The 18,995-nt window shown below is 35.1% G+C and overlaps 2 protein-coding genes across 6 annotated transcripts in view; one reads left to right on the plus strand and one right to left on the minus strand.

The window, feature by feature from the left end:
• LOC117118773 (4-hydroxyphenylpyruvate dioxygenase-like) overlaps positions 1-14,684 on the minus strand; it is a 20,815-nt gene extending 6,131 nt beyond the window's left edge. The window contains exons 1-7 of one of the 4 annotated variants that reach the window (XM_033263474.1): positions 12,233-12,296; positions 12,084-12,110; positions 11,859-11,921; positions 3,329-3,433; positions 2,650-2,692; positions 961-1,043; positions 81-170 (exon numbers count right to left, since the gene is read on the minus strand). In XM_033263474.1, coding sequence (XP_033119365.1) covers positions 81-170; positions 961-1,043; positions 2,650-2,692; positions 3,329-3,433; positions 11,859-11,921; positions 12,084-12,110; positions 12,233-12,235 — 414 coding nt within the window. In that variant the 5' untranslated portion in view covers positions 12,236-12,296. Of the gene's footprint in view, positions 1-80; positions 171-960; positions 1,044-2,649; positions 2,693-3,328; positions 3,434-5,436; positions 5,500-5,711; positions 5,739-5,858; positions 5,941-11,858; positions 11,922-12,024; positions 12,049-12,083; positions 12,111-12,232; positions 12,297-14,673 lie in introns of those variants that run through there. The other 3 variants (XM_033263473.1, XM_033263475.1, XM_033263476.1) reach the window with 3 other exon arrangements.
• The window catches only part of LOC117118772 (FACT complex subunit SSRP1-like), a 37,187-nt gene continuing 28,778 nt past the window's right edge, over positions 10,587-18,995 (plus strand). Inside the window, exons 1-8 of one of the 2 annotated variants that reach the window (XM_033263472.1) lie at positions 10,587-10,760; positions 15,122-15,307; positions 15,560-15,665; positions 16,469-16,656; positions 17,163-17,257; positions 17,795-17,930; positions 18,224-18,327; positions 18,775-18,903. In XM_033263472.1, the coding sequence (XP_033119363.1) occupies positions 10,707-10,760; positions 15,122-15,307; positions 15,560-15,665; positions 16,469-16,656; positions 17,163-17,257; positions 17,795-17,930; positions 18,224-18,327; positions 18,775-18,903 (998 nt within the window). In that variant the 5' untranslated portion in view covers positions 10,587-10,706. Of the gene's footprint in view, positions 10,761-14,003; positions 14,195-15,121; positions 15,308-15,559; positions 15,666-16,468; positions 16,657-17,162; positions 17,258-17,794; positions 17,931-18,223; positions 18,328-18,774; positions 18,904-18,995 lie in introns of those variants that run through there. The other variant, XM_033263471.1, reaches the window with a different exon arrangement.

Here is an 18,995-nt window from a genome sequence, read left to right on the forward strand (position 1 = left end):
GGGGCCGTACAAGTTTATTTGGGGGAGGTGTGTTCCCTGCGTACCACCTAGATACGGCACCACAGCCGGAATCAACTTACCGTCTGTACAGTAGCATATCGCACAACACCATCATCATCCTGCTCCTTCCAGATTTCACAAACTATTTTGGCGCCTCGCTCTCTAGCTTTCTGAAAAAAAAGAAATAAAAAACAGACAAAGGTAAAATAATCAATACAAAAACCTAGAGTATGTTTAATCTGAATGTGCGATAGATACATTTTCAATAAACAGGGAGCAACTGGGTCTACTTTAGGTCCAATCTAGTTCATATTCTTTGTAAAAATGAAATTTAAATATTGTTTTAGAATCACAACTCAACAAAAACACAGTAAAGTATGATTGATGCCAACTTTTAAAAGTTGCCTACCAGTACTATTCAAGTACTAGCACAAAAAAACATTAGCATTATATTTAAGCACTGCCCTTATGAAAACAGGGCACGTCTATGAATTAAGATAGACACAAAAGCCTACTGCTTAAAGTTTCATTCTGGTATGTATGACTGTTATTAGAATAGTTACTATATAGTATAGAATGCCTTTCTAGTATAATGATAAGAAAAAAATGTTCAAAAAAATAATAACAGCACATTTTTACTACTTAAACGATAAGAGATGAACTTTTTTTATTCTCTTTTTTTAAAATGTGATATTTAATGTTTATAAATTTTAAAATTTTAACCCTTGTGTACTCCTTTCACATATGATATATATTGAATTTTGTTTTATGTCAAGAGGTTCCCGCTTTTGTGTCGGGCCCTGGGTCCATGGTTTCCTCTTGAGCATCTGTATGTCAAATTAGTAATACATAAATAAATAAATAAATACAGCACTGCAGAATCGATAGAATAAATCTGATATTTCATAATTATTTGTAGTTTTGTATATTGTATAATTGTAAGATTGCAAATATACTCACTTCAACAATAGCATCCAAGTCTTCAACAGTAAAAGCTACATCTTTAACTCCATCACCATGGGTAACCAGATGTTCTCCCATTTCTAGACAAAATGAATCATTTGAAAATTTAAATTAATAATAGCTGTCATTTTATCAAAAATTATTATCCATACAGTTAAATTAATTTACTTGTATTATTAATATATGTTGTATTTTAGACACAATTCTGTTGGTTTTATTGCAACGTCGTTTCATTAAAAAAACATAACAAGGAGGTTATTGTCAGGGATCTTGGTTCTGTATAGTTGTGAGCAGTTAGTCAGTTGGTTAATCAGTCAATCTGTAAGTCAGTCAACTTGTATATAGACAGCACACTAAATTAACAAGACACAAAATTAAAGCATACAGGATCATTAAATATGCATTAATTGGTACAGTGCTTTAAATAATAGAACTCTTGAAAGTTGTTTGGTCATCTCATAAAATCGATGGTCAGGCTAATTTGAAATTTTCTTGGTCAGGTGAAATCGTGGCTGGAATAACTGAAACGTTGCTACTACTACTACAAAATCTAGGACTAGGATAACATTGCCTATCATGCGAATCAGGACTATAACCAGGAGGGGTTTCTATGGTTTTAGCAGAACCCTCTGGTAAATCAAACTATCACCCACCCACACCCCAACTCCACCCACTCTTTGCATTAAACTACACAAATCAATGGTGATGTTGGTAGTCTATGAGTGGATACTTACCTGGATAAACCGACTAATTGCCTATTCTTTCTCTCACGAGAAACACCCCTCGAAAATAATAGAACAGTCGACTCCTGGCGCCAAGCACTAGCGGCCCCGCAACCATGCAACTTCCTCATTCGACACAATATCACAGGCGGCCAACGTACACAAATCTCACAAGGAGAATCCGCGGAGCACCCTCTGCAAGCAGGGCAAACCTTATGGTTATCAACCTTCGGGCTAGGCCGAGGGCACCGACACTGAGGACATTCCGACTTGCCGGCCATGACGACAGTACACAATATCCACAGCAAACGATAAAAATCCAAGATAATAAAATCCAAGGCACTATAGAGAACTCCGTAATCAACAGTGTAACTTTCGACTCGATCGAAAAAGAATGAGAAAGTTGCATGGTTGCGGGGCCGCTTGTGCTTGGCGCCAGGAGTCGACTGTTCTATTATTTTCGAGAGGTGTTTCTCGTGAGAGAAAGAATAGGCACTTAGTCGGTTTATCCAGGTAAGTATTCACGAAGTAGACTGCTACATGACAATTTCATCAGCTTCAGGCCTTATAAAAAATATTATTAGTTTATCACCCTATCTAGGCTGGAAAAGTGATGAGGGAGGGAGGCTTTTTTGAGGCTATTTTTTTTTTTTTTCTGAAGCCAAATATCACCCTTGGGTTGTTTGCTGGTGCACTGATACAAAGTAAAACATGACTGAGATAATACAAACAATATCTACTAACAATTTAATTTAAAAAATTTAAAATATTAAATTTTCAAAAAACAATTTAAAAAAAAAAAACTTTTTCAAAAATATATTTTTTTTCAGTACTATAGAAGACATGCGCACGAGGGTGATAAACTAATAATATTTTTTATTGAGCCTTATAAATACGTTAATACACATGGCCAGTTACTTAGACATGTGGATACTGACAAATCCACACACTACTGTACACTTGCCTTCATTTCCTGGGTTCAAGGCCGACTGGAGTACAAATAATATCTATGGGGAGAAAGAAAAAAAATAAAAATTAGAAACTGATTCTATCTTTAAAAAAAGTTAAGCCTTTAAATCTGACCTGGACAAGCCAAAGTAGAGGAAAATTAAAATTACCACTTTTTTTGTAACATGTCATTCCATCAACTCAGCACTGAAATGTTTAAATAAATATTTAAAAAAAAAAAAAAAAAAAAAAAAAACAGCGAGCAAGCAGGGATGAGAAAATAATAAACTGTTATACTTGGCTTAGAATGAAGTGGTACAACAATCTCAAACCCTTTTAGATAGTAGTTTGGCTAATTAAAAAACAAAATACTTTACAAATACACTTTCATAGACAAACATTATGTCATGATACCATGATATCGCTTTGCTACCAAGCAACCAATATAGGCATTGTAGCTGAGTGCTTCACTGCTAGGCCACAACAGCTTTTTCATCTAATGTATTCAAACCTAATGCAAACATTAAAAACATAATGGATGCCAACCATATATTATTCATCTGATAAAACCTGTATCTTGTGAAGAGGTGCTTGCGACATTTATTATAAACTACAATAAGGGTCATCATACCAGCACCATTCATACACAATATTAATATTATATATTACAGTAATATCAAACCTCATCTACAAACCTTATCTTGCTTGATCACATGGGCTACAACCTCCCTGCTACCTGTTTCTAGGCCCTTGTAGGCCAAGTGCTCAAAGCCCATCCTAGTACAATAAAAGGATGCAGCCTACAACATAGAAACAAACATTCTCTTTCAAGAAATTATTTTATTTACTAAGACCTGCAAAAAATATTTAGTATTTACACAAAAATATTAAAATTAGCCAAAACATTTATATACCTTGTTTAGCCAACCCGCCACCCTCCAATAATGATGATTTTGAATAAAAATTTTTGGCCAATTAGTGCAATTGTCGCCACAAAAAATGGAAATTCAGAAAAAAAAATAAAAGTTTTTCATTATTTTCATTACGTGCCCTGCAATCTCAAAAAATAAGATAAAAAAAGACAATATTTCCTCTTAACTATATAAATTTAAAGCATTTAACCATCCAATTATTACACTGTTTACATTCACAAATAAAATTTTATTTTTATTTTCTGCTCCGTTTGGATGTTTTGATACATTTTTTATAATATTATTTTGATACCTTGGACAAACTTATTTTTTTAAAGAGGAGAAGGGCGAAAGAAAAATAATAATAAACCTTTGTTTTCTTATTTAGCAAATAGTTTGCCAAAACATCCAGACGGAGGAGAAAATAAACATAAAATTTTATTAGTTAATGTAAACAGTGTAGTAATGGGATAGTCAGCTCGATGGTTAAATGCTTTAAATTTATATAATTAAAAAGAAATATAAATATCTTATTTTTGGAGATTTAAGGGCAGCGGCGGCTATAATAAAAATAAGGAAAAAACTTTTTCTGAAATTTCTATTTCTGTGGCGACGCATACGCTAATTGGCCAAAAATAGAATTTTTATTCGAAATCATAATATTGTCGGGCAGCGATTTTGCTAAACAAGGTATAAACAAAGTTTCGCCGTATTTGCCACTTCCACCCTTTTCAGGTTTTGGAGTGGCTTTGCTGGCCACAACTATTGTGCATTTGTTAAGGCATGGCTGATCCGAAAGCTTCCCTGTAATAATGCTGGTAGCACACATAGTCATCTCTAGTAGATTTCACTGAAATTGTGAAGAATCTTTATATACCATACTAGTGTGTGACTACCAGCAAATATTATTTGAAATATAGAAATTTTAAATTTTATCTTTAATGGAATCCTCAGTTCAAATATCAGAAGCAGTGTATCATTTGTAGTATTATAATCATAACTCTTTTAATTATCTACTAAACCATAGAGGTATGAACATTTTAATTAGCCATTTAGGGGCAGATTTAAGAAGGGGAACATGCCAAGTTTTGCTACTGTTACTGTCAGAAAAATATATAAAACGGCATATACAACACTACATGTTAGAATATTTCATAACAAAACATGAATCTTATCATTATTGGATACTTATTTGTCTGTATAAAGTACAGTAATTATAAACATCTAGGCCTAAATTATATGGAATTGCTTCCCCCACCTTAATTTCAGCAATTCTGGATCCCTTCCCCTGTTATTTTTCAGCCAATTTTCTCTAGTGCTACCAACCCTGCATTATGAATTGGGTTAATAATTTCAAATTAGGGCATATAGAAAAAATTATTAGATTATCATATTTTTTTTTTAAATCGATGAGGGAGGGCAGTTTTTTTTTTTTTATCTGAACAATAGATTATTTCGCTTCTGTCTTATCGATGAGGGAGGGACTGTATATATTTGGCTAATAATAGTAATATTGTATAAAAAGTGGTTTAATTTTATAGTTTTTTAAAAGAAAATGTATTTGAGGTTTATTGCATTGAATATTTTTATGCTGTTGAAATAATTGATGTGGCAAACAAAATTTTTTTTTATTCCTGCATCAATATTTCCCGAATTTTGACGCAGGCAGGAGTGATAATCTAAAAATGTTTCTATTTGCCCTTAACCAGCCATTAATCCATTTTAGAAATTCACACATTTTATTAAACAAATTACCATTCCAACATCTGAAACAAGAAAAAGGCGCCCTAAATACAACTTGTATTTTTGTACGGTAAAAGAAAGACCAACCTCTGACACACCCCTTAAACTATCCAATGAAAATGCATACCGTGATCATACAGTTGGCTTACCTGTTTTGCGTTTCCAACCCAAAAGGTAACATGGTCGAAGCAGACAAACCTACCGGCTTCGGGCTGAAGGCCAAGAAACAAGACACACTGTGTTTATATGACATTAACTTATAATAGGCCTAGATCACATTATTTACAGATTCGCATAATGATTAATAATACAATAAATGTGGAGAAGGGCTAGGCCCTAGGCGTACGTTACGTTGTACGTCCTACCTACTGACTGAACAGTCAAAACCATCATTTAATGAATTTTGGAAGTTGCCCTACCGTACCTTCTCTCCTTTGTCAGTGTACGTGGTCTGTTGGGTAAAAACACATATTCAAGGTTATTATGGCAGTTTACATTAGACAATACACACACACAATTTTACGCAATAAATATCACATATGCTATTCAAACATGTTTGTACCGTACTCACCATTTTTTACTGCACTTCTCAGGCCGTTCCAAAATACTTACTATATACGTTATGAGGTGGCGATGTGTGTGAATTAAAAAACAATTGGCAGAACGATTTGTGTTTTAGAGCCCAATCTCATTCAATGTAGATATTTTCAAAATACACCATCCTCCATCCTCGGTATCATGGCTGCATGTTTCTATTATGTTAAGGCCCCATAAAAAAATTATTAGTTTATCACCCCCTCCCTCATCACTTTTGGGAAATTCAGATTTTTTTTTTCTCCAATCAACATATATTTTTATTTCAAACGGTCGTTTTTTCCATCTTTTTTAACTTGAAAAGCTCAGGATTTCTTGCAAATATGTTTACTGGTACAACAAAAGCATATTTTTAAATATAAATTTCATACCATTCTTATGACTTTTTATATACGTGTCCCTAACCATTGAATAACTTGTGAACATCGGTAAAATGGGGGCGGGGTTAAAAAAAAAAAAAAAAAAAAAAAAAAAACCTCCCTCCTCATAGTTTTTATTCTTTGTCAGGGGGTCCTGACACCCTTTGGGCAGAAAAAAAAATTAAAATTAATAATAACATTTAAAAAATAGGCCTTAGGCCTACCTTTTCAGTGCGCGTGAGCTGATTTTTTTCTCTCTTTTTTTTACAATGGGAAAATTAGAAAAGCTCATTTCAGCGGCCATGTAGGAACCAAAATTTTCCCGGGGTTTCCCCGGACCCCCCCATCTTTTTGGGGTTTTTGGGAAACATTTTTACCACCCTCTTCCCCCCCCCCCCCGTCGCCCAAAAAAAAATTGAACCCAGATCTTCCACTGAATGCGGCGTGTTTATTCGGATTACGGTATACAGTGTAATATCGGTTATTTTGGCCCGACAAACCGTATTTATTCCAATAAACGCCAGTGGGCGTTTATTGTTGAGAAGGGGTTTTTGAGGGAGAGTTTATTCGAAGGGAGGCGCAGCGTTTATTTGAGGGAGGAGTTCATTTTTGTTTGGTGTAAATGAATACACAATATTATCCTGGCGTGTTTTTATTAATATTAATAGAATGTGTTGAAAATTAAACCTAGGTTGCTTCCATTAGTTATATTTACAGTCATTTTGGATGAGGGAGGGGCAGGTGGGGGAAGTGGCGTAACGGCCATGAGCTCTAACAGGCTAAAACCAGGGGCCCCCCAACAAATTCATTTTTTTTTGGACAAACAAATAACCCTTTTCAAAGCCAAAGTCTCGGTAAAATAAAGTTTATTAGTGATATCTAACAAGTATACTTTTTTTTTTGGGGGGGGGGGTCAAATCACGATGCATAAACTTCGAATTAGAATGTGTGAAAATGGCATACGTCTTAAAACGCTAATAAAAACACCGGGCCCTTCGCAGCCCCCGTCCCCCTGCGTCTGGGGACCTGAAGGGCCCCTGCCCAGGGTCCCCTTCGTTACGCCACTGGGGGAACTAACGCCCCGAGGTGTTTACTCCAAATGAGGCTATGGAGGCGCGATGATCGTGTATTCGGGGGCGTTTATTCATAAGCATGCAGGGCGTTTATTTTAATAACGACGGAGGTGCATTAGGCTTATCAAAGGCGCTGTGCATTTTAATGATAGAAAAGGTGAGTTTTAAGTATTTTTTTTAAATGAAGAAACAGAAGAACAGTTTTTAATGTGTGCAGGAAGTCAATTCCAAAGTGCCGGGTGGGGCAAAGGAAAAAGATTTATGGCCAACAGTGGCGTAGAGAGCCAGTAAGGGCCCCGGGGCAACACCTCACATGGGCCCCCCTTCACTTGGGACCCACACTCGGCCGCTCCCCAAATTAAGTCTCCTCCTAAGACCCTACCGTATTTGTCCAAACCCACATACATGAATATGATTCCATGTGAACAAAAGTTTTCATCCTGGCTTGGGCTCGGGCCCTATGGAGATTTTGTTCTTACCCCGAAAATTGTTCATCTTGGTCCGACCTGGGCCCCGGGGCAGCGACCCCTCTGACCCCTCTCGACGCCACTAATGGCCAATAGTTTTAAAGGATGTATACGGGGAACGGAGAGCAAACAAATATCAGATGATCTTATTTAGGGTGTGTCCAGGAATATAAATGTGGGTATGCTGATGTATATAGGTTGCTTACATAGAAGTGTAAATGTAAATACAGTATGCGGGAATCAATGGGAAGCCAAGGAAGTGGTGATGTCACACAGGGCCGGCGGAACGTTTTTCAAAAGCTGGGGGGCCCCACTTATAAGCAGGCGTGTAACAGGGGTTTTTCCCTAAATGTGCAATTTTTAGAGGAAATTGGCCTACCTCAACAAGAAATGCTCTTATGTTATATATGGACACACTCGTTTTTTTAAACAGAATATAAGCATTTTCCTTATGGCTTTATTACAAACATATTCTTTCAAAATAATTACACATTGAGGCCCTTCTTTTAGGTAAAACGATCTATCTTAAATTTTCTTTCTTGAGTTTGGGACTATGTGTTATAAGTTAGAAGGCAAAGGAGAGCAAGCACAAGCTTTAACATTAAAAAATGCGCGCGAAGCGCGCGAAAAATTGTTGTTTTTGTTTTTTAAATTCTAATTTCGTCGGAATTGATCAAAACTCCCTAAAATGTACAATTTTTAGAGGTATTTGGCCTACCTCAACAAAATATGCGATTTAAAATTTGAGATTTTCAGGCACTTTCCCGGGTGAAAAGGGCATTCAATGGGGAAAGATTTTCCACAGATGGATATTTTCCCCTTGTCCCCCGGTGATTACGCAACTGCGGAGAATACATGGCGGCTTAGATCAAATGCGATATGGACACTTTTTGAAGTGGAGAAGGGGTTGCAGGCCGGGGTATTGTGATATCTGTTCATTATATTTTCCTTTTTATTCTTGCCTTTATTTTTCTCTTCTCTTTTTCTTTTCCTTTTTCCTTTCTTTTTCTTTCCCCTTCTTTCTCTTTTATCTCCCTCTCCCCTCTTTCTTTTCTCTTCTTACCCAGCCCGGTACGACGGCTTGGTCAGCCCGGTAAAAACCGTCATGGGGGACAGTCTGTCCCCCCCCCCCGCCTGTTACGCCACTGCTTATAAGATGAATGAGAATATGAATCATGCAAATTTTTATTTATTTTTTTTATTTATTAAGGTATAACACACAAAACAAAACAACAGCCAAAGGCTGAAAACGTTTGTTTACAATAAACAAAAAAAGACAACATAGGAAAACAAGTCAGGTGGAAAAATACATATCGAGATATCAAAACATTCAAATAATCTGGAATCAAATCTAAGTGGTGGGGTCAACTTTCCTCCCCCGGGAAAATTTTGATTTCTAGATGTCGGGAAATGACCTTTCTCGACTTTTGAGCTAGGTGTCTAATGACTTTGTTCTTCAAAATTCAAGGTTTTCCCCCTCATGAAAACGGTAAGGTAAACTTTCTCATAACAGTAAATAGGCCTGTTATGTGTGTATACATACATTTTTAAAAAATTGAGTAGTTGCATACGATTTTTTCCATGAGATGAATCCCAAAAAGAAAGGAGGGTCCGGGGGTTCTTCCCCAGGAAAATTTTGATTCCTAGAAGGCGGGAAATGAGTTTTCCCGACTTCTGAGGTGTCTTTTAAATTAAAGTCATTAAAAAATACTTCAGAAGTCGGTAAATCTCATTTTCCACTATTTAGAAATCAACATTTTCCCGGGAAGAACTCGAACCTACCTTTCTCTGGATTCATTGATTCATTATAATAATTTTCAAGAGGGGAACACCTTGAATTTTGAAGAACTTAAAAGTAATCAAGTTCTTCAAAATTCAAGGTTTTCCACTCTTGAAAACGGTCAGATAATTTTTTCCCATTGTTATTACAGTAAATAGGCTTTATGTGTGTATACATACATAAAAAAAGATTGAGTAAGTTGCATACGTAGTTTTTCCATGAATTGATAAATTCCCAAAAAGAAAGGGTGGGGGAGGTCCTGTGGTTCTTCCCCGGGAAAATTTTGATTCCTAGATGGCGGGAAATTTTTTTTTTGGCTATTAGAAAATTCGAATTTTGAAGAATTTAAAATTCATTAAAACACACTTAAAATGTGGGGAAAGCTCAATTCCCGCCATCTAGGAATTCTTTTTTGTAATTTTGTTGGTCTTGAATTGACGAGTGCCATTGTAACAAAAGTGTAAGTTCAATAAATAAATTAAATTAAATATGATTTTGTTAAGCTTTGTGTAAATTGATTGTGCTTATAAAGCACAAGCAATTTTTCCCCTACTGTTTAATAGGCCTGTTTTTGTTTAATCCTTTGTTTAGTTTTTAGATACTTTTGTTAGGCCTTGTCTAAATTGATTATATTTCTTTAATAAGAGAAGAGCAATTTGTTCTCTTAGTTTAAGATTGACTGCACCACTTAATTGTGTGTTGCCACTGTTATAAAAGTGAAATGTCGAATAAATTATTATTATTATTATTATTATTATTATTATTATTATTATTATTATTATTATTATTATTATTATACTATGGTTGTGCATGTTAAGATATTCATCCAGTTTGACTCCGAAGTGCGGTGAGAGGGATGAATTAATGATGAACCAAATACGGTAATATAATAATTATTGAGTAGCCTATATTATAGGGTATTATCATAGAAACAACATAGAAGTAAATTAGTACTTTATGATGATACCAAAGAGTATAAGATGATACCTCCTCTCAAAATTATTTGACTGAGGGCGCTGTATCTCGCGCCACAGAGGTGAGTTTGGTTTTTGCTTTGTATGGATGGTAAGGCTTAACTAAAACAGAATAACAACCCTCACATTTAATAATAGGCTGGATGAAGTTACTGTATAAAGAGTTAGCAAGATGACCGAAGTGCTTGAGTTTAAAGATGTTGCCCAGGAAGTGAAAGGTGCAATGGTACGTAACATAACACTTGACTATAATTATTTGGCTAGGCCTAGCCTAGTCTAGGGAAGACAACCTTTATTTCTGTACTGTCTGACCTTTGTTTGATAGACAGAGGAGAGAGAGAGAGAGCACACGCGTGTGGACGAGTGGACACATTTACTGACAAGATATGGTCGGGATTAATTGGGGCTCACTCATTACCCTGAATGCCCGAAAGAGTATAAGTTGCCCGATCATGTCATGTTATTGTTGGCAAAACTGTCTGCGATTGTGATGTATTTTTTTAATAATTTATATTAGCCTAATACTTATTATTACATTAATTATGTCATCATCAGGAATGAATTCCTGATGATGACATAATTATGTCGAAATATTGAATCCCAACACGATGGCGTGTATTTAAAAAAAATGTTTGTGTTGGCCACGTTTTCGGAAAGTCAAAAAACTTGGTAGGTCGGTAGGAAAACTTCTTTAAAAAAAAAATTTTTTTTAACACCTAAAGATGTGTTTACGCCTAAAAAGTAGAAAATACACAAATAATACAACAATTTTGGATTCGCATCATGTACCATCAAGTGAAATAGGCTTTGCCTTGACCCCCCTAGCCTGACCAAAACAATTTCAGTCTTATATGCTGTCTCTTATACACATCTAGATGTGTATAAGAGACAGGTCTTATCGATGAGGGAGGGACTGTATATATTTGGCTAATAATAGTAATATTGTATAAAAAGTGGTTTAATTTTATAGTTTTTTAAAAGAAAATGTATTTGAGGTTTATTGCATTGAATATTTTTATGCTGTTGAAATAATTGATGTGGCAAACAAAATTTTTTTTTATTCCTGCATCAATATTTCCCGAATTTTGACGCAGGCAGGAGTGATAATCTAAAAATGTTTCTATTTGCCCTTAACCAGCCATTAATCCATTTTAGAAATTCACACATTTTATTAAACAAATTACCATTCCAACATCTGAAACAAGAAAAAGGCGCCCTAAATACAACTTGTATTTTTGTACGGTAAAAGAAAGACCAACCTCTGACACACCCCTTAAACTGTCCAATGAAAATGCATACCGTGATCATACAGTAGTTGGCTTACCTGTTTTGCGTTTCCAACCCAAAAAGTAACATGGTCGAAGCAGACAAACCTACCAGCTTCGGGCTGAAAGGCAAGAAACAAGACACACCACACTGTGTTTATATGACATTAACTTATAATAGGCCTAGATCCCATTATTTACAGATAGGCGTACGTTACGTCCTACCTATTGACTGAGCAGTTCAAACCATCATTTAATGAATTTTGAAAGTTGCCCTACCGTACCTTCTCTCCTTTGTCAGTGTACGTGGTCTGTTGGGTAAAAACACATATTCAAGGTTATTATGGCAGTTTACATTAGACAATACACACACACACAATTTTATGCAATAAAAATCACATATGCTATTCAAACATGTTTGTACCGTACTCACCATTTTTACTGCACTTCTCAGGCCGTTCTCCAAAATACTACGTAGTTATGAGAGCGGTGGCGATGTGTGTGAATTGGTGTAAAATAAATCAATTGGCAGAACGATTTGTGTTTTAGAGCCCAATCTCATTCAATGTAGATATTTTCAAAATACACTATCCTCGGTATCATGGGTGTATGTTTCTATTATGTTAAGGCCCCATAAAAAATTTAGTTTATCACTCCCTCCCTCATCACTTTTGGGGAAATTCTGATTTTTTTTTCTCCAATCAACATCCTATCTTTATTTCAAACGGTCGTTTTCCCATGTTTTTTTAGCTCATGATTTCTGGCAAATATTTACTGATACAACCGCCTTGATACAACAAAAGCATATTTTTAAATATAAATTTGATACGGTACCATTCTTATGACTTTTTATATGTGTCCCTAACCATTGAATAACTTGTGAACATCGATAAAATGGGGGCGGGGTTAGCAAAAAAAAAAATAAAATAAAATAAATTAAAAATAAAAAAAAATATTAATAAATAAATAAATAATAAAAAAAACCTCCTTCCCTCATTAGTCTTTATTCTTCGTCAGAGAGCAAACAAATATCAGATGATCTTATAGAGTGTGTCCAGGAACCTAAATGTGGGTAAGCTGATGTATGGGTTGCTAAGTATGCGGGGAATCAATAGGAATCAAGGAAGGGGTGATGTACTGAGATCGACGTTTTGTGAATGTTATATAATTCATGCAGCGGACTTTTGAAGCCTCTGCAGTAATCAAGACGGGATGAGACAAAAAGCATGAATATAGAAGGAAGCGTCGAGTGCACAGTGCAACATTACGAAGAGAAGTTGACCGATTTAGTTACAGTATACAGTAAATGCTCGAAGCGCCGCTCTCGAATAAACGCCGCACCAATCCTGTTTTTGCTGCTAGCGCCGCTCTCTCGCGGCGCCTATTCGAGGGTATATATTACAGTGTTTTAAATACTGTGTATTACAGTGTTAAAATGAATAAATAACACAATGAAACACAAGCATTTCTTTATAAACTCTTTTCTTTATAGACCTAGGTCTACTGATACGGAAAGGATACATGAGATAAGTAACATGGAATGGAAAGCGCCACGCAAATACTTTTTATAAGCGCCGCTTTCGAATATGCGCCACTCTTTAAGCGCCGCGCACTGCACCGAGAATCCTCCAAAAATGTTATAAGCGCCACTGTGCTTATTCGACCATTTACGGTAGCTGATATAAACTTGTATTCTTTTAATGATTTGCTATGTTGTGACGTTGAATTAAACTTTTTTTTTCTCTCCTCAACTGTAGGCCTACAGAAAAGTAAATCTGTATTGCTGTATCTGCTTTGTATCTATATACTTTAATTAGTTTAATTTAAGTTTAACTGTTAAGTTATGATAAGAAGTGGCTTTCAAATTTTGTGCTTTTGCTTTTTGTATTTTTTTTTTTTTTTTTTAATGTAGCTCCTTTTTTTATTTTTTTTAAAATTTTGTTAGTCAATTGACGCCGAGAGTGCCCCGGACTGTTAAACAAAAGTGTAAGTTCAATAAATAAATTAAATTAAATATGATATGGTTGTGCATGTTAAGATATTCATCCAGTTTGACTCCTAAGTTAGTAATGCGATGAGAAGGATGAATTAATAATGAACCAAATACGGTAATATAATAATTATTGATTAGCCTATAATTATTATAGGGTAAAGTAACTATGATGATACCCCTCTCAAAATTATTTGACTGAGGGCGCTGTATCTCGCGCCACTGACTCGAGAAAATGGTAGTGAGTTTGGTTTTTGCTTTGTATGTATGGATGGTAAGGCCTAAAACAGAGTAACAACTCTCACATTTAATAATAGACTGGATGAAGTTACTGTATAAAGAATTACCAAGATGACCGAAGTGCTTGAGTTTAAAGATGTTGCCCAGGAAGTGAAAGGTGCAATGGTACGTAACATAACACTTGACTATAATTATTTGGCTAGGCCTAGCCTAGTCTAGGGAAGACAACCTTTATTTCTGTACTGTCTGACCTTTGTTTGATAGACAGAGGAGAGAGAGAGAGAGCACACGCGTGTGGACGAGTGGACACATTTACTGACAAGATATGGTCGGGATTAATTGGGGCTCACTCATTACCCTGAATGCCCGAAAGAGTATAAGTTGCCCGATCATGTCATGTTATTGTTGGCAAAACTGTCTGCGATTGTGATGTATTTTTTTAATAATTTATATTAGCCTAATACTTATTATTACATTAATTATGTCATCATCAGGAATGAATTCCTGATGATGACATAATTATGTCGAAATATTGAATCCCAACACGATGGCGTGTATTTCAATACTTGGAGTATGTATTATACTTTCGAATACCATACTGTACTTGTTGGAAGAACGACAATGATTGTGGAAGTTGGTTTTACCTTCTCTCCTTTGTCTGGTTCTGTCTAGTTTTCTGAAGTTAATACAAGCACAGGTTTACAACATAAAATTAAAATGACATATTCTGTGCAAAGTTTGTAAGCATTTGTCAGAGTCACAAAAAATCTGTTCTTGTTTGTGTGATTGAAGCATATGGGTAGAGTGGGGACTCATTAAACATTGTTAAGATAATTAATTGGCAGTACAATTTGAATTTGTGATTTTTGTTTTATTAAATTTGTTTGATCAAGGCAAGTGTACAGTAGCGTCTAGATTTTAAGTCCTCATCCGAGAAGACTTCTACCAATGCGGGCGAGGAGTGGCTCGAACCAGCCCAGATGTTAAGGCTGATAGATAGTAGCGCCCCTGCCTTACTGCTCGACCACTTGACTCGCCATTTACCATTGTTCATACTACATTTACTTTACATTATGCTCTTGTTTATTTAAGAATGATGGACGTCTTAAATTGAGTCGGCAAGGTGTTGTGTTCAAAAACAACAAGACAGGGAAGATTGAGCAGGTTCAGGCCACAGATTTAGAAGTAGCCTCCTGGATCCAGGTTGCCCGCGGACATGAACTCAAGCTTTTCCAAAAGAATGGAACAGTTTTTAAATTTGATGGATTCAAAGAAACGGTAGATGAAAAAATACTCACTCAACTTCATAATCAATCTTTACCTTTATTGTCCATTTTATGAATTACAATAGAAATATAAGGTACTGTATTTAAAAAATATTTAATTTGAGAATCTTATCTGAATTAAAATTATTGTCAGGTGCTTATGATTGCCCTCTATTACTTTTTTGCCTCACTTTATTGTTTCCTAAATGCTTTTGGCAATAACATTTTGCTCAATGAGAAAACAAAATTTTTTTTTTTTTCTCAGGATTTTGATCGTCTATCATCATTCATCAAGAAAAATTATGAAATCTCTTTAGAAGAAAAAGAACTTTCCGTTAAGGGATGGAATTGGGGACAACCAAACTTTGTTGGTAAGATGTTCTTTCTTATAATCATCATCATCATCACCGTCCTGATCATTTTAACACAACAACTCATACTCCAAATTTGTGCCATTATCTGTGACGTTTATCTTTATAAAGTCAATATCTATAGATTTGTATAATTCCTACTGATTTTCTTTATTAAAAAAAAAGTTTACTATCCACTTACCATTATTACAACATTATGCCCCTGGTCATTGCAACAAACACTAATGCCATAATATTGTAGCAGTAATCAGCGTATTGGAGTTTCAAGCTACCAGGTACCTACTTATACTCCTGGGTGTGGAGAGAGGCATGATAAGTGATTTGTCCAAGGGCACAAGCAAAATTTCTGAATGTCCAATAACAAGATGTTAAATTTTATATATAAGTATAAAGAATGAATATAAGACAGTCATTCTCTTATCACTAACCAGACCATATTTCTCATTGTCAAATAATTTATCATCTGCCATACATCCAATATTCATGATTTACCTTTAAAATACTTAACCAATCATTTGATCTTTATTGTTATTAATTTAGGCACACAACACATGCAAAAGGATTGTCAATAGCAAATATATCACTGTCCTACTTGTAAATGACAATCCCTTTCACAGGACAAACATACACACAATGGTTTAACACAAACTAAATCTAAATCAGATTTAGGGAGTGGAGTTGTTTTAGTCGTGGGAAAAAAAATCCTGCAACACTTACAGGAATTGAACCCAGGACCCTTGGATTGGAAGGCAAGCATCTTAACCACCAAGCTATTCAACTCCTCTCTTATTTCTCATCTTCAGGTTCAGAGATGTCATTTGAAGTGAATAGCAAGTCATGCTTTTCAATTCCTCTTGGAAATGTTGCCCATGCAACAAAGAGCAAGAATGAAGTTGTGTTAGAGTTCCATCAGAATGATGATTCAGAGGTGTCACTAATGGAAATGAGATTCTTCATTCCACCGACCGACTCAGAGGTAGACCGAGTACAGGTGAGGTCCTTAAGGTCAAGTGCTATAAATGGATAACTGGTTTAATTTCTTGTTTTCCTTTAAAATTTGTATATTTAATTGTACAAAAAAAAGGGACACTATCTTGTAGACAAAATTCTCCTTTGTACACCTAACATGCACAAGAACAGGAAATGGGATGAAATAAAGTTGAAGTTTTGCAAAATTTCTTATGTTAAAAGTATGTTGATAGGCACGGCAAGGTATACTGTACTCCTCAAGAAGCAGAATGTATTATATGTTGCCTCCATTTGCCAATCAGTGAGTTTTAAATCTGAGACCGCAAGTATTTTGGAAGTGGTTTGATGCCAATGTTTAGGCACTGTGAGCATTCATAGTTTTACTCATAAACGTTATTTGTCAGGGACATGAAATCAACTCTGAACCCGTCATTGTAGAAAGTGTTCTTCTGACCAATCAGAATTAAAATTAAAATATTTGTGTACTCATTTCATCCAGTTTTTATTGAAGTTTGTTCTTTTCGTCAGCAATTCCATGAGAGTGTGTTGGCCAAAGCAGATGTCATTCAAGCTATCGGAGATGCCATTGTTAAGCTTGAACAAATTGCATGTCTTACACCAAGGTAAAAATATATTGATTCTATAAATAGTGTTTTGAGCTTGAACAAATTGCATGTCTTACACCAAGGTAAAAATATATTAATTCTTTAAATAGTTTTTTGATACAGTAAAGCTACATCCATGAAATGTGAATGAATGCTTACCTATATGATAATCCTTAAATTCTATGTACCAAACTCAAACTTGTAACAGGGATTCATTTGGGGGTGGGGGGAGCAGGGAGGTTTCTCGGAAGACAGAGCTTAAGGGGTGCCTAAAAGCCCTGGTGGAATCCAGATAAAGTGGTGTGTGTGTGTCAGAGGGCAAAAATCATCTGGCGCTGAAGTCTTCTAGCATGTAAATGGTACAGTCTATTATGTGAATACTTACCTGGATAATGAAGAAATAGTCCGACCTAGGTGTATATAATGCAACACTCTCATGTAGCAAGCCTCAGTTTTCCTTTCGCTGTGAGTTTATTTGAGTTTTTTAAGCTTTTAAACCAGTCAGTTATGTAATTTACTAAGGCTTTTATCATTTTACTTGATTGTGTTTTTCAGAGGTCGATATGACATCAAACTATACCCAACTTTCATGCAGTTTCATGGCAAGACTTTTGATTACAAGATTCCTTACACTACTGTCCTTCGTATCTTCCTCCTTCCACATAAAGACCAACGTCAAGTGTTTTTTGTTGTAAGTATAAACACAACTATAGTTGAGTTTTCAAAACAATATTGGAAAATATAGCCAAAGAAGCCATTATTTTATGGAAATAATGCCTCAAAATCCTGCAGGCCCAGAAGACCATTCTGATTTGCAGAAGAATCCTACAACTCAAAATTTTGAGTTTGACCCTCTGGCTTTACAAAACACTCTTACTCTTATAAATATTAAATTATATTTAATAATAGAATTTAATTTGGTCTGGAAAAATTGATATACTTAGTTTTTATATAATAAATATGATGATTTGACTTCAATTTCAGATAAGTGTTGATCCACCTATAGTTCAAGGTCAAACTCGTTATCATTTTCTCATACTCTCCCTCAACAAAGAAGAAGACTTAACCCTTAACCTCAACTTGACAGAGTAAGTGCATAATATGTATTCTTAGTATACTGATGTAGTTATTGGTACTCATAGTGGTGATACACATTCATATTATCTGTTTACTGTTATTCATACAGTTGTCATTGTAATTATGAAGATGACCATGAAATAAATGTGAGCAGAAGAGAAAGTTTTAACAGGCTACAAGCATAAGTGCCTTTTATTAATAATTTTATTTTGGAATTTGCACAACTAATTATTATTTTCATAATTAGCCAAGGAAAGAAAATTGTTTTGTCCTAAGCCTGTCCAATACAAAATGTCGACAATCAATCCAGGGTTTGCCCAAAATACTAATATGATGTTTATAAAGACTACTTTTCGATTTTTAATTAATGTGTTTAAGAATAATATTAACTATAAATTTTAGCCCTGTGGAATAATTGATGCATTGATTGATTGATTGATTGATTGATTTCCATTAAGAGAGGAGATGACAGAGAAGTATGATGGTAGGCTTCAGCAGGAGATGGCTGGACCATACCATGAGATAGTGTCCAGGTTGATGAAGGCTCTCATTGGCACCAAGATTACGGTTCCTGGATCTTTCAAGGGGTGAGAAACATCATTTTATATATATATGGCCTTGTCAATTAATATAATTATTTTAAAAAGATATTATATAGATGGAAAATGACCTGCATAAT

This window comes from Anneissia japonica, unplaced genomic scaffold, assembly GCF_011630105.1.
Source record: "Anneissia japonica isolate Jap-2015-1 unplaced genomic scaffold, ASM1163010v1 scaffold2069_len581484_cov189, whole genome shotgun sequence".
In the NCBI taxonomy this organism is placed as follows: domain Eukaryota; kingdom Metazoa; phylum Echinodermata; class Crinoidea; order Comatulida; family Comatulidae; genus Anneissia; species Anneissia japonica.